Source organism: Odontesthes bonariensis, chromosome 2 (genome assembly GCF_027942865.1).
Source record: "Odontesthes bonariensis isolate fOdoBon6 chromosome 2, fOdoBon6.hap1, whole genome shotgun sequence".
NCBI classification, from domain to species: domain Eukaryota; kingdom Metazoa; phylum Chordata; class Actinopteri; order Atheriniformes; family Atherinopsidae; genus Odontesthes; species Odontesthes bonariensis.
Genome location: NC_134507.1, coordinates 16,937,302 through 16,954,035, shown reverse-complemented (window position 1 = coordinate 16,954,035; position 16,734 = coordinate 16,937,302). Strand labels below are relative to the sequence as shown.

Genomic DNA, 16,734 nt, shown 5'->3' with positions numbered 1-16,734 from the left:
TTGATTCCAACTTTTTGTTTGAAGACAAATGCTGGAGGCGGAGGAGTGCAAAAACGGGGCAAAGGCAGAATCTACGGAGAGGCAAAGATCCAGAGGAGGAAGTAAGGAGTTTTATCCTGAAGTACAAATGGGTGAGTGAATTTATACCATGAATAATTTTCCACTGCTGCTAAGAGATAAGACAGAGCAAGTTAGATTACAATTTAGATTGACTTCTTCTGAGGATTTTATACAGTATCTCTTTGTGGTTTAGACTCCTGCTTTCCTCAGGGAGAATAGACTTCGTATTAAAGTAAAAACAAACCACAGAAGCTAACCATTACTTCACTAGAAAATCCTAAACAACAGCCAGCAAAAGAATGAATATAATGACAAAATATCATTGGTACAGTTAATATGTTATGGTCCCACCTTCCATTACTCCAGGCTCTGCAGTAAATATCTGAGGCTTTGTTTTTGATAAATCATTGGTGCGTGAAATAAAGCACAGACAAGGGCACACACATTTAGGGCACTGTCACATATTCTTTTGTCATTTCTTTGTGAAAAGGGAATAAACCTCCCCTTATTTGAAAAGAATACGTTAGCTTACGGTGGTCCATGAGCAACATAGCACATAAAATGAAATGAGCTCTGAAAACAAACACATTTGATTGTGGTGATTTTCTGGTTTTGTAGCCTGGTATGGAATAAAAAGATAACCATTAAAAAAAAGGGAAGATTTTATGAAGAGCTATAACAAATACAATCTAACCCACATACAAAGATATACTTTATAAAAAAGAAATGTAATAGCTTTAGTGTTTTCCAGGCTCTATGTCTAACATACCAAATGCTGATGAATAAAAAGATGAATATTACTTTCAACTACAGGCTTTCATGAACACAAACATCTGTATTACTTACAGCTCTCACATGACACCAGGCCAGATGTAGCTTAAAAAAAAACAGCACTTGGTGCTTCTTAAGTATTCACTGCAGACAGTGTTGGAACGTATTGAGGTGCACTTACTCAGTACTAAAGGTACAGTATTGAGGGACCCCACCCTACTTGATTACTTACATTCTATGCTACTTCATACAATGCTATTTTACAGGGAAACATACATTTTACTCTACATTTATTTAATGGCTTTATTAACTTGATATATATATATTTTTTTTTTATTTAAGAAAAATGTATACAATATAGCCTACAGGATGACATGCTATTGAAGTGAATAAAATACCATTTTAAACATATTCTTAAGTATTAATCCAAATCTCAGATATATATGTGTGGTTAAGCAAATTGTGATTTTTCTTTTTTTTACTCCTTTTTTACTTCTCTCACAGTTTTATTTCAAACAAAATGCTGGCATAGAACATTTGTATATTAGAACTATGTTTTTTTTTATTTTGTCTGATTTATCTTTTTAGTGTTATGATATTGCATCAAAAGATGTCAAGATGTCCAATACATCTGTACTTAAGTGGGATTTTCCAAGCAGGTCTAGTACCTATAATTGACACATTTGTAATGCTGCTTTTACTCTAGTAAATATTCTTATTACTTCTTTCACATCTGCCTGCAGAGGTGTGGACTTAGGCCAACCAGCAGCAGAAATGCAGTTCATGGAGATGGACATCAGGTAGGAATTAAAAACTTTGTGCCTGCTTGACTTCTTGTGGAAGCTGTGTGCAGGAAACTGGAGTAGGACACAATTCTACAGCATTTGAATCCCTGCAGCAGTCCCTATTCCCACTTGCATTTAGCAAGTATATTCAAGTGGCTGCAGCAACATCAATTCCAACTTCACTCATGCAAACCTTTTCTATATAACACTACCAGTTAAAGTCAATTAAGCTGAATAAAATGTTTTAGCTGCAACTGTTAGTTGCTAGATTTCACCTGAAGCCATTTCACATTGACTCTGTCCTCACAAAACATGCTGCCAATCTTAACGAGACTGCATCTCTGCATAAAATCCCAAACTGTCCCTTTGAAGGAGTGGTTGGAGTCAAAATGGTGTGAAAGAAGCTGCAATGGTTGTGGGACAGATGCCAGGCCTGCAATATGTCTCTGGATGACTGCCAGCGAGGAATTCAAATAAGCCGACAATATCCACACTCCTGAGCTCAGCATAGAACAAGCTTCCCAATGCATACACTGAGTATCTCTGTTACCATGGAAACTGATGGGCTTTCCATTGACAAAACCTTAGATGAGTATGTGTAAGTTTGTGTCCATATAGTATGTGTGTATATTGCTTCTTCAGAGTCCTTGTGGGGTTGTGAATATGTGCTTGCTTTTCAGATATTGAACAAAGTATAAAAGCACACATATGCAACCACCGTTAAGCTTTTGTATGTACCGAGATAAAATGATAAGTAGAGCACATGCTAAGATGATTTTATTTCTATCTTTTATCAATATAGCTGCTGGAACACAACTTTGACTGTATTTGACTAATTTCAGCACATACAACATACTGAGACTTACTCTGAGGAGTCTATAAAGTATATTCCAAGGGCCCCGATGCTGAGAGCAAACACTAACACCACCTGGGGAGAGAAGGAAAAACAAAATTATTCAGTGCACAGTGTGGCATGTTTTCCCACTTTGTAGATAAATTTACTGGATAGCAAAGAAAGAGCTGTCATCAGCCACGGTGGACAGAAGCCGGCACCTGTAATTAAACAGCGACTTTCTCCCAGCAGGTTGCAAAATGTTGGACATTTTCAAAAAGGATGACCTGAATAATGAATGCCTCCTATCTGTCAGCAAATACCACTGTACTGAATACTGGCAGTGTAAAGTAACGCCAGTGTTATCAGAAAGCAAAGGAAGGACACACATTTTTAAGATCAATTGATGTTGAAAGTGCAGCAACAACGTGCTTTTAGGGTATTGAGGGCAAGCGTTGACATGCAATTCTTGGCTACAAAAGAGAGTCAAGGTTTTTATAAACCCTGCGGACAGTGGTCCGTGTAATCTTTCTGTGACAATGTATAACAACTAAAGTGAAGGAAGGTTAGGGACACTGCAGTAGCAGCAGCAGTCCAGCATTTGAACACATGATATAACATTGTAGAGACTAAAATCTTCTGACACATTTTTGTTACAGCATAATTTCACAGGTTGCAGACACAAAAAAATCTTAGCAAGCAGTAAAAAATTAAATTGCATGACACTGACAAACACAGAAATTTCTCTTTGAAGTCGGTGCAGAAAGACAGAGGAAACTGGTTTTCTTTTTCCGCAACACTGAAAGAATTGATGTCACAATAACCCCCTCCAGCAAAAGGCACTTGCCAACATTAGAGTTCACATTATCATTATCATCATCACCATCTAATCATCATCTTCGCAACAGCTGACCAGTGTAGCGATGCATAATGGTTCCTCCCCAGCGATCCTTTCTCCCATTCAGCCATCTCACAAAAGAAGCCCACTGTTCCTTGCTGATTGTTCCATCCATTATAGATGATGGGAGCTTGATTACTTCATGTGATGCTCCTTTGTATTGATTCAATGCATTGTGGCTGAGGTATTAAATAAACACCCCCATCCTATTACATTTTTAATAGCCTCTTGCTTGAACAGAGGATGATGGTGATTCTGGGTTCAGTGTTGCCCCTGGACAGAATAACCTTAAAAACCATGGACATGAATAATGCTCCAAACATAGGAGGCAAGGTGAAGATCAATGCTAAACTCTGTGGTAATCACTTCAAATGGCAGGGACTTCACTGGTCTGGTTGATCAGAGAGCATCTCTCATTCAAATACTGTTCTCTTGCATTTTCCCCTACAGCTGCTCATAATATACTTAATAATGAAAACCAACATAGAAGAGAGGGAAATACCCCACTTCTAGACCCGTTACATACAGTGTGTGCAGCTTGTTTTTGTCTGTATTTTCTTTTTTGTGAGCTAAATCTTTTGGATGTCTGTGCTGAGGTGGCTCCGATTTTGATGGGTAGCGATGCCGATGGGTTGGTATTTTTTCCCCTTTCTTTTTTTCTCTTCTTAATTTGATTTTGAATTATTTTGTTTTCTTTTGCTGTTATTTCTCATCAAGTTGGACGATAAAGTTGAAATTTTTAGAACGTAATCTTGGAAAGAAAAAGATGCCATATTTCGATTCCCTTACAACCAAAGGCATTGTTTGAAAAAAGGCTTGTAAAAACCTGAAGGTTTTCTGGAAAGCTTAAAACTCTACACTAAAACCTTTTCTCCTCCTATCAATAATAATAATTATAAAAATACTTCTTGAAAATGTTCATGTGCTGCTCCAGGCTTGACAGATAAAAGCTCATAATGGATTGAGAAGACGTTGTAAAAACATTTCATTTCTTGTTATATTGAGAATGTTTCATGGGAGGTTCATAGTAATTAATAATTTATCTTTTGTCACAGCTGCAGCCATATGGTGCCATACTTGACTCATTGCCCGCTGGGTGCAAAACTTACAAGATTTATTTATTTATTTATTCTATTTTTTTTTTTTTTTTAAAAGTTAGGGGAAGAAGAAAAAGAGGAAGCAAAAGTGTGGGTAGACCTAGAAAGCCTGCATTGGAACTCCTGACATAACTTTATCAAAAAAAATGTTGTGATGTGACAAATGCGGTTTTAAAGGGAAACAAGGAGTTATTGAGATAAAGTAGACTTCAAGAAGCTGTATCTATTTTGATACTTAAAACTGTTAGGTTTGTGAGTTTTACAATATCAAAGAAAAAACATGCAGAATTCTTTTCACACTCAACAGAACCAGGTTCAACAACCTTAAGCGATATCAGTAAATCTCTGGTCAACTGACAACAAATAAAAAGGTTGTATTTTTCTTGGTGAATCTTCTTGCATCGCTATCTTTAAAAAGGAGAGGCACAATTTTAAGCATACACATAAAATGAACAACATTTATATAGTTATATGGAGTTAAATACTATAAATGAGTTATATGGTATTTCCTTGGAGATACCTTGTGCTTCCGCTGCTGGAGTTCAAATAAAATGTGTGAGGGCGGGTTAGGAAAAGGGGACTAAGAGTATGACCGAGCCGTGAACGGTTGCTGAGCAGTTGACGAGTTAACGGTGAACATCCAGCAATGAGCTGAAGAGATAAGAAGTGTCATCATCTTAAACTGACCCAGTTATTCAACTGTGACAGCAAATTCACCCCATCCACCAACCTCTCACTCTCCCCACGCACAGTGGCTCGTTGTTATCCTCAAACCAACAATCTACCTTTGACAACCAACTGAGCAACCGCCACAGCAGACCAAGAGCAATGTGATAAACAGGGGAAACCTACAGGAGTGGTAAGGGCAGAGACGCATTCCCTTCGACTTACAAAAAAGGACAAAAACAAAAGCAGAAAGATGCTTTTACAGATGCATCTGAAATAGTTGTGAATTGCTTTAAGGGACGGTTTAAATGTGCATTTCATGATGCAAGTGTGATGAGGCGAGTCAACTGGAATTGACGGCATCATGTCAAAGGAGCAACATTGGGACGTGATATCTATGTTTTCTCTTTAATAGCCGTGTAGGTTTTCATTGGTGTATCCCTTGCTATATTTAAGGTGCTAAGCTATATCTGTCAGATGTTTTCTGAGGCGCACTTTAGCAGGCATACTGAAAGACTGCAAGTGTAAACAGGGCTGTGACAAATGTGTGTTTATATGTGTGTGTGTGTGTGTGTGTGTGTGTGTGTGCGTGAACTTTAATGTGTGTGGGTTTCAGGTTCCAGTGCTGCAAGCAGGCTAAAGGTGGCGGCTCTCACATGACACCATCAGAATTGTAAACACGTAATAACTTACACGTGCAAGGCTGGTACTCTCAGTTTAGTTGGCTGTCTAAAGAACTTCATAAACTCATCAGGGCTCGTCTGTGAAGCTGTCCTAAAAAGCGGGCCAAAATTTTACACACCACATCCTTTTCAATAGTAATGATTTCCTCTGTCCCTTAAGGGCACCGTATGATGATAGAGTCTGAGAAAAAAAACAAGGAACCAAGGAATGGTGTCTAAAATGGTGGGCTGACCACATGAGAGATAAATAGTCCTTCGTCTTCTCCAAATTTCTATTAAAAAAAAATGGAGGACATTTTTTTCTTGTCAAACTTAGCGAGTGCATCTGCACACAGGTAACTTTCACTGGACATGATGGGAATATCTTCATTTTTGGGCAATCTTTTTTTCAACTAAACACCTGGGACAAACAAAGTTCTAAATCATGTTCCTTTTAGCTCTCTTGTGGTAACAGTAAGTATGACTCTTGTCCATCTTTAGCAAAGGGTGAAGTAAGGTGTTAAAAGGACTACATTTATCTAGAGCTGTTGACCATGAAAAGTACTTATGCTACAGGCTGCACTCACCTAATTGCAAAGAGCTTTTTAACTATACAAATACACATCAGGGGTTCAGTATCTTACTCAAAGACATTTGGGCTGGATCATTTAACATAATAAATATAATCAAACCACTAGCCTTGCTCGTCTTCCTAAGCCATGCACAGCTCAGCTTTAGGCTGTATGGGGAGGAGGTTGGACTAAACGGATGGGTCAACATAACTTGGGACTTAGACAGAACTGAAATTTTCCCTTAACCTCAGTGATGTTGCCGTGCCTCAAGAAGTGGGCAAACTCTTAATTCCTGACTGATTTTTATTAGTACCTGTCCAGTAAAGGGAAAAATGTCCTGTTTTATAAAAATAGTGACATATAATGAGTGCTTTTCCATATTTTGTTTTTTCCAAAACTGGGGCAGTATTGCACATTGTCCAATTGCTTGGCATTAGGGAGTAAGCATCAGTGCTAAATTTGAGTCCTAAATATCATGAATGAAACTAACAACAATTAAGGCAACTAGCCAGTGAGAGGCAGGGATGGGCAGATGGTGTATTAGCCTTCATCAGAAAATAATAACGAGCTGCAGCACACTTGTGAATGTGATGAACATATAAAAAGAGATTTAGAAGTGGTTATCCTACCATGATGTACTTGAATATATCGATGGTAACCCATGTAAATACAGCAACAATGTTAGCCACGAAAACAACAGCTCTTGATGATAGATAAAGAAAAAAAAAAGGTCACACAAAGACAGTAATAGAGGACAGAACTAAGAGTTTAGTGCAGGAGTTATTACGCTTTTGTGTTACAGAGGACACACATAGAGCTTCAGCTATTTGAAGTCAGGGAATACCTTACATCAGTTTTTCACAGAAATCAAGACCACTCTCTAAACAAGTCCTGTTTGCCCATTCATGAACGCACAAACTTTGAGTCATAAAATCTTTTTATATGTCACTTACTTGCTTGCCTCAATTAAATTATCAACATTTTGTCATATAAGACAACCTATACTGAATTCAAAAGAATTTCCGAATTATGTTGTATATGTGGAAACTTGTAGAAGACTACTACTTAATTTATATGAATATAAAGGGTTGGTATTTATATGTGGTTGTGCATAATGTAAATTTGCTAGTAGAGATTCTCTTTCTACAGTTAATTATTCCTTATAGATTTGCTCTCAGTCACCCAAGCGGTTAACACAACACACTTTCTCACTGGTCACTGCATCAAAAATGCTTTTATAGGCTGGCTGTTTTGTTGGTGGGATCAAAGGATTTCTTCTATTAGTCACCCCAGCAACTGGTGTCCAACTCTTTATTAAATCGCTGGTCTCTAATCTGGTGCAAGTGAATGTAGTAAAGCCCAAAGAAACATGCGAGTTTAGTTTATCCAGAAATACAAATATCTGCATATCTATGCTGTTGTTGCAGAGCTTTTAGAAGTCAACATCAAACAAAGTTAAATAGAACTGTGGGAACAGCAGTTCAGAAAGACAACAAAAGAAATCTGAAATAGAATATTTTGGTCAAAGATAATACATTTTTTTCTCAGAATCTTGATGGGCTCCCCAAGATTACATGATTGGGAGTCCTTGGTGAAAAATCAAGAATGCCTGTCAGTACTGTGCGGCATTGGGATAAGCTTGTTCATTAATCCGTACTGGCTCGGTGGGTTAGTCAGAAAGAGGAGCTCCAAAATGTCCGATTGATGCCTCAGCCAGAAAGGATTTCAGAGGTCCTCAGCCAAGGAAAGCTCTAAACCGGTGCACTGTTTCTGATTTTCCATGGATTTAATCCGTAAACACAGTATGCAGTACATCTGTTTTAAAAGTAGGTTTAAACAAAAAAGAGATGAGGTCAGTAAACATTCATAATCCATACAGATTTTCTGGGCAATTAACATGACAGTGAAACAGAGCACATTTTCCTCGCTCGCCATCTTGTCAAAATGTTTGCAATGCAGAGTAAACATCTTCATCCATTCCGAAGTGTTTGCCTTCACAACCTATACTACATTATCAGTCACAGATCCACACTGGCAGTGCAGTCCTGAACCCACAAGGAAACACAATCACATGTCAAGGCATGAGGTGAGAGTGTAAGCTTTTCACCAGGACAATGTCAACAAACGAAACATCCATTAAACTTTGATGGCATGCATCCATACTGCAGCACACATTGTGATCCCCCCTTTCCTTTGAGCTCAAATGGGAGGGGGCTCAGGACAGTGACACAGATGTACATATGATGTGACGTTCTATGAGAAAAGCACTCTGTATTCTAGTCACACCCTGCATAACTCAACCCAATCTACCCGTTCCCACTGTGCGACTGAAAGGATGCGACAGAGGCATACCAATTCATACCTTGGCAGTCATACCAATTACTGCCATAGATAGCGCTGTAAAGTTTATTATTAACAGGACTCATATATATTTGGGTGTTTTAGGTCTACTTAAGGTTTGTAATACATAGTCAAAATGTTGATGAAAATTGAAAATAATACATTTTAGAGCTTTAATTTTGAGGCAACAGTCCTGCATCCCCCTACAGGAAAGCACACTTCACACTATGTTCCTCTAAATAAATTTTCCAGTGACATTTATTTACAATATAGCATCAAAATAGTTCCTTACTTTACAAGAAGGTTTTTGTTTTTTTTTTCCCCCTTTTAGATTTTCATTATACCCACTAACTGATTTCACAATTCTAAATCATGAGAGAATAAAACAGGCAGGATACAGTCTGTAAAGGAATTTTATTCAATCCTGCTAGGAGAAAATGGAAGGAAGAAAAACAAAAGTGAAATAAGATAAGAGGAGAAACAATTAAACTGCTTTCATGTTATGACTATAATAAGTCTGATAAATATGATTAATACTATACCAGTTAATGCTGGGAACTAGGAAATCCATATCACTGGACACATCTCATCTGTCAGCTGTATTTCTTTTCAGTACCAGCTTTATGTGAAAGCTTATTTTTTTTAGATAACTTAGTTTTTATATCTGATTTGTTGAGCTGGAGTGGAGGAGGGAAAAGACTGTAGGCTCTGTATGATGCACACAGCAACACAGTCCTGTCTCTTCTTCTCTTATCATATCTTCTGCTGCCTGACTCCCCCGCAGCCAGCTCCTTTTGTGTTACTGCCCAAGGTCACAAAGCCACTGTCTCTAGGGAGAGAACCAGGTGAATAAAGGATTGGTGGAAGGACACGTAGCTGTCCTTCAAGAATCATCTTTATCATTCACCTATAAAAGAGCTATTCTGCACAGGAAGAAATGAAGCTTTTCAAACTGCCTGGGAATTCATTGAGAATGCTATAAAAAAAAATGGAAAGATCTTTTTTTTTTTTTTTTCTTAGTTGTAGATACTCTGATACGAGTTCTTCTGTGCCCACTCACAAACTGCAACCTTAACTGTTGAAAAATTCTAAAGCTATATCCCAGATATGACGTCACCAAAAACTGAAACTGTAGAAGCTTCTTTATGCGAAAATTTTATGAGGATCTGTTGCAGCGAATAGCACATTAGAATTCACAGATGTTCCTAAAACAACAGCAGGAGATAGATAGCGATGGGAAATATTAAAGTCAACATGATACTACAGATGCGTACCTGTAAAATATTAATTTTTTTTATTGATTTACAGGTAAAGTATAACATTATATTCCACACCATCTGTGGCAGTCATGTTTGTTTATGAAGGGACGATAAAAACGTCAGAACACAGAAGTGAATATGAATTCTTGAAACATAAAAATCATGTAATTTATCTTATTCATTTGATGACTTTAAAATGTTAAGCTGCTGTCTGGTTCCCAATTATGTTTAAGGTTTCACGTTTAGTTGAATTTAAACCAAATCAAGTGCAAAATTAGAGATTCGATTGGAGAATTAGAAATACATTAAATGGCGTATACATGTAAAAAAAAAAAAAAAACGGTCAAAAACACTGTTGGAAAATGATTTTCACTTTGGAAAATTTAAACAAGATCTGTGGCTGGTACATCGCCAGTGATTCTCTTTCTTCTTTTGTCATATAACAGACAGATGTCGTCACTCACCGCCAAAAGCGAAGGCAACACAGAAGTGCATTTAAGTGCAATATTCATGACTACTGTACTGCTAGGCACTGGCTCCAAAATATGTCTGGCTCAAGTGGATTTCCATTCAAAAAGCATCAACCTCTCTCAACAAAAACCCTAAATCAATAAAATTTTTGTACATCTTTGCATCTTTACATCTACTGTTTAAGACATCCCAAGGTCAAAAGCTAGATTTACTCCTGCTCAGTGTGATGGATATCTTTTTGAAAAATCATTTCAAAATTAGATAGATATATACGTTCAATCAGGTTTTACTTATCACACTCCGCCCTCATGTCTAAATATGGTGACTTGCAGCTCCAAAAAGACCAAAATGGCAAAAAGCCAAATGCCAAACTCAAGGCCTCATCATGCTATTTGACCTCACAGTGACTGTGAAGGCAATGAGTAAAAGGACATTCTTCATGATGTGTCTCAAAATTGTTGGGGATTGTGTGTTAAACAGAAACAAGAAAATTAAAAGAATTCGAAAATTGGGCAACGCCTAAGCAGACAATGACTGTTCAGAGATAATCACAAGATACTGAATACATGTCTGTTTACAGGACCACCTGAAATACTTTTTGGTTATTTGAATTAGACACAGCAGGACTGTAAATCTGACTACTGGAGCTGTGTCTGATTTTGAGGCATGAAAATATAAATGTGGTGTGAAATGTAACATTTTCAGAGTGCTGACTGTTTAAAATGAAACAGGTGCAAACCAACAACTAGCCAGAACAAGCAGTTCTGGATTATTCCATGGCACATTTTGGACTGCTACGGTTAATGAGTGTGTCTGCATGTTTTCTTTATACTTTTTCTCTTAACATTTCTCTTTCAATGTGCTTATGGTTGAGTTTATATTTTTCTTTTTCCTCTCTTCTTTGATTGCTTTTAACTGTGTTTTAATTTTTATTCTATTTTTTTTATTCTTTTTAAATTGCTTGTTTTTATGCTGCTTTATGCTGTTCTTTTAAAGGCCTTGTCTTTATGTAAAGCATATTGAGTTGCCTGTGGTATGAAATGCGCTATATAAATAAAGATGCCTTGCCTTGCCTTACTTCACAACAAAAATGTATAATTTGCTAGAGCCACACCTCTACAATGACTTTGGTTGGAATTAGCATCATAAGTCTACTTTTGGATGAATAAGCAAATCCTCTGGTTTGATATTCACTGTGAGGATTCTTTAACATGCCCACTAAATATTTAGAGGTTTTGCACTAACACTTAGACAACCTTAGATATCAAACGAGGCAAATAAAAGATGTTCCAGAATACACAGCTATGGCCATTTGCATAAGACATGAATTATGTCTTACATAAATCCAGGAAGACTGTAAATAAACTGACATGTCCCCACAATGTCTACAATTTATCTATTTACTTGTCATTTTTTTACAACATAAATCTCTGATATGAAACTCACACACATAAATCAAAATACAATGTTCTTGCACTCTGGAAGATGGCTTTGTTTAACCTTTGTGGCCTTTATCACGCAGATGGCCACATACTGTTGCACCTAGGCAACAGAGACGGTGATTGACAGGGGAGAGGGTGGGAAGGGGGTGGTTATGAAGGAAAGCCTCTCAGGTCTGACAGAATGACAGCTCCTAAAATGAGCATCTGTCAGTGGGAGATGAAGAGAAGGCCTGTGGGGATCTATTACATACGCACAGGACCACAATTCTAAAAATCTCCTCTAAAAGCTTCTTTATAGCATCACTGATTGATGAAAGAATAAATAAATTCTCTTTTTTTCTTGTACATATGCACGACGAGAGAAGTGTGGCTGCAAAATTAAGCCTCACTAAGAGTAGCTTCTGTGAGATTTTAGAACAGCAAGCTACTTTTTCTCTTTGTCTGTGTAATGGCAGCGTTTTAGAGAAACAGACTGTGACCGTGACCTTGAGAAAAGGAACAGGGGAGGAAAGGAGAGATGGAAAAAATTGAAGGTGATTGTGGCAGGAGGATGAGAGAATATTGGAGAGAGCCCCTCAGCCCTGTGGGACATGAGAAGCATTAAGAGGTGGTGGAAAAGGGCTTGTGGCAGAGACAGAATGAGAGTAACAGAGCGCAGCTGAAGAGGAAGAACGTTGAAGGGAAGAGAAATATTAGAGCATGTCCTCAATGGTGAACCAAGAGCTTAAATGCCACAGTGTGTCCAAGTGTGCACAAACATACTCAACTCTCTATGTGCAAGGGCCAGCGAATCATGTCTTCAACATCATGTTTGTTTGCGTTTGTCCATAAAACAGAGGGGAGGACCTCCACTGGGATTGAACCAGCACAGAGATGATGAGAGAGCACATGTGACCGGCCTGCAAAGAACTGCTGACAGCGTTGGAATTTTCAAAATTCTCAATCATCATTTCCATTCTCCACCTGTCATCCACTACATGAGCTTATAGATGGTTCCTTCTTTAAAATGGAGTTTAACTGCAGAATATTAAATGAGGTTTTACAGAAAACTTGCTGCCACAGCATTGAGTCACCCTTACAGTACGCCCATTATGCATATATGTGCTAGCTAGAAGGCAACATTATTTTTAGTGAAGAGTTAAGCTGTTGCTGCAATGCTAACTGTGAGCCATATTAAAGAATTAATGAGGGTGTTCAATGGAGGCTTTCAGTAACATAGCACAACAGACTCTGGGTTAAGTGTCACTTTTCGATACTGGATATCACACGTCCACAAACTTCTCCACTTGTCCCCGAGTATCAGGGAATTACTTAAGTGTATTTAAATTTACACTTGGGCCAACAGCCCAAAAATGCATGGAAGAGGATCATGATAAAAAGTGCACCCAAATACCCACGACTAATTTCCATGCTGCTAACTGGACAAGTGGAGGACAAGAGAAGAAGCGGCAGGCCTATAAAACTATCCACAGGACATGAACAGTGTCTGAAAGTGTGTAAGAAATGGGGAATAAAATCCAGCAAAGACCCGACACAGGACCCGAGAGATGCATCTGAACCTTCAGTTGATCTACTGTTCACTGAAGCCTCATCTGAAATGGTCTCCATGGAGGGTTGGCTATCAAGAAGCCTTTCATGAGGAAGGGAATAAGGGAGAAAAAGCTGAGGTATGCCAAACAACACAAGAACAGGACTGACAATCAGTTACAACAATTCTTATGGAGTGATGAATCCTCCCCAGATGCCAGACCTCAAGATCATTGAAGCAGTGTGGGATCATCTTGACAGAAAACGGAGCAAAAGGCAGCCGACATCCAAAGAAGAGCTCTGGAACATCCTTCGAGAAGCCTGGAGAACTATTGCTGAAGAATACTTAAATAAATACAAAAAAAACTTGTCCAAGAGGGTTGTGCTGAAGAATGTAGGTGCTCATAACGAATATTGACTTTCAGTCTGATTAGAATCGTAAAAACTCTCCTTTTACCATATATACATATTCCATTTATGTTTCCATTTATGATTTCCCATCGTTCAATAAATTGCTGAAAATATTTCTTGTTTTTCCTGGCAATATATTCATATATAAGGAGGGGACTCAAGACATTTAGTCTGTTGCTCTGACTGTCCCTCCTGTTTACGCAGTTATTTTTCTATGCTATATTAGTAGTTCAAGCAGCTGTAGTATTAGTAGAAGTTGTCACTCATGCAGATTTCAAGAAAACAAATTTATTGCTGAGCAAACGTTGTTCTTTTCATTGTATGTGCTGATGCAGTCACCATCAGGGCTTTTGAAAAGACAGCTGCGTCACCCCTGAGTTGTTCAATTTTGACCTTGTCAAACTGAAATGGAAACACATTTGCTTGATCACTTTTTTTATCAACTGCCAACTGATACAGGTGTGAATTACAGACGCCTTTATTTTTCAACATAGGCATATAGATTAAGATAAAAATTATTTCAATGTTGGAATCTAAAATATACAAATTCTAAGACATGGACACTTTACACACATCTACAACCAGGCAGCATAGATTAGTATTTAATCAAATCTAAAACATGGTCAAAAATTCCCCTTCACTTCCTGACTTATTGTATTGAATAATGGTCAGAAATGCATAATTTGGCTAGTCACAATAACATTGCCCTTTGACCACCTAACGTTAAGCAGTTCATCCTTTAGTCAAAAACGACATTGTTTGACAGAGGGAATGAAATTTCCTCCAGCCATTTCTGATATATCGCACTAACAAGAATGGGACAGATGTGAGGTCACATCTAAATTTGAAGAAAGTCCCTAAAGGCATTCAAGGGATATCGTGCTCATGAGAATAAGACTGAAGGACGGACAAATTACCTTAACATTTAAAGCCTGTAGATACGGCTGCTGCTGGTACAGAGACAGAAAAATCAAGTGTTTTTTTGTATAAATGGCCATTTAAATTTTAAGTGCAATCCAGCAAGTCTCACATCACGACGACGTAAGACCCCTACATGTAATAAGTCATGCAGCCCTGCTGGCCTCAGATTAAATCCTGACAAATTCTCCCTTCCTTCTCTCTTCCCTTCCCTGCATCCCATTAAGCTTTGGTGACAATAAAACACTACAAGACCTCCTCTAAGACCTCTGTCAGGAAGGGAATCCTTCACAGCTGACAACGAAACGTCGGGTAGGGCTGCTCCCTTTCTGAAAAAACTGTGACCCAAGATTGAAACACAAACCTGAGGGAATCTCCCTGGTTTTGCGAAAAGCAGTAAAGGAGCGCTGTGACATGTCACTACTATTGATTTATGCTTTCACAGCTCCTTTATACAAGAAAACCCAGGAAAGTGGCTTCTTAAAATTTATTCACAGAATGAAAAAAGAAGATATACAAAAGAGAAGAAAACATTGTTCTGGAGGACTAAAAAGTTGCTACTTGTTACAGAGAGCATAAATAAGTTAGTTCAAATGGCATTATAAACAGAGTATCAAGAGAAACAATGATGATGACTTAAATCACTGCACAGAAATATATTCACTCCTTAATTTTCAATAACACTATTTTTGGGTGTGCAATTGAGCCATTTATCAAACTTGACAGTTGCATAACTATAATTACTTCCCATCTGCAAAATGCAAAAGGACCACTTTAAAATGAGGAGATTGCTGTGTGAATACTAAAAGGTGGTATTAAAGTGTTTTATTCTGCATGTGTTCTGCAGGCCATAATATATTCAGGTCACCACTGAGTTGCCCAGGCAACAGTTACTGCCATGCAACCTTATTATGTACCTTAAATCATAGCATAAATCCTCCTTGCCACAGTTAATGCTATCACAACTTTATTACACTATTGCCAATTCCATTACAATTCATACAGGACAGTCTCTTTGTCCGATTCATATTACAGAATACAGCCGAAATGATCATGTTTATCCAAAAATAATAATAATTATTGCATTGAATGCATTTTGGCTACCAGGGGAACAAACAAGGCCAGAATATGAAATAAAAAAATGTTACTTTACTTCAGTAAAGTATGGCAGACGGATCAACAACCATTCGAATGATCAAACATGGTAGATGCCGCATATCCTGTCTTCCTTTTTCCCCATCTAAAGCCACCTTTCTACGACACTTTGAGATCACACTACAGGTGCTTAGTTTCATCTCAGAGGAGATGCAGTGGTGACATGATCTTTACATAATTAAATCAAGGTTTACTTCAATTTCCTGAAGGTTAATGAGAAGTTTATCATCCGTGTCAAAGCCCACTTTCTCTTGATAACAATGTAGTAGCTTCTGAAAGGGTGAAATGTTCACTCACGGCATGTAAAGAGACGAGTCTCGGATGCAAGGGGAAAGAAAAGCCGCATTAGCATTCTGTGTTTGTTGGCAGGTTTTGTATAAAGTGTGACAGCATCTCAGTGCATTCTGCTTCTGTTTACTTTCTGCCACATCAGATCAGCAACCACGCACAGCTGTCCAGCTCAGTAACTGAGGTGGGTGGATGCCTGGAACCTGCCATGAATGACCTTAACATGTCGCCGATACCTTCACCCATCAGCAGGAAGGGTAAACACCCCTGTAAACACCTTGGCAGCTGCTTTCACCAAACAAACCCATCGCTGACTGGAAGGAGCACACAGTATTAAAGCCAAGACATCTTATATTCAGTTTCAGTTCTACTTACTGGACCCTTGGTGATCTTTTGTGGTTTTACGTGGGAGAAGAACAAAAGGGTAATTTGCAAATAGTTTATGTCTATTTTCCTTCTGGGGTGTATATATATGATTAATTTATTTTTGGTAATATAGTCTTTTACTCAGAAGAGAGATACAAGACTATACAGGGTCCATTTAAAATGCTATTTAACATATAAGCATATCTGTTTTTAA

General features: G+C 38.0%; 1 protein-coding gene across 6 annotated transcripts in view; it reads right to left on the bottom strand.

Annotated features, from left to right (window-relative positions):
- kcnma1a (potassium large conductance calcium-activated channel, subfamily M, alpha member 1a) overlaps nt 1–16,734 on the bottom strand; it is a 154,312-nt gene that overhangs the window by 76,362 nt on the left and 61,216 nt on the right. For all 6 annotated transcript variants that reach the window (XM_075478377.1, XM_075478379.1, XM_075478373.1 and 3 more), the window contains exon 3: nt 2,483–2,544. In XM_075478377.1, the coding sequence (XP_075334492.1) occupies nt 2,483–2,544 (62 nt within the window). The remainder of the gene's footprint in view (nt 1–2,482; nt 2,545–16,734) is intronic.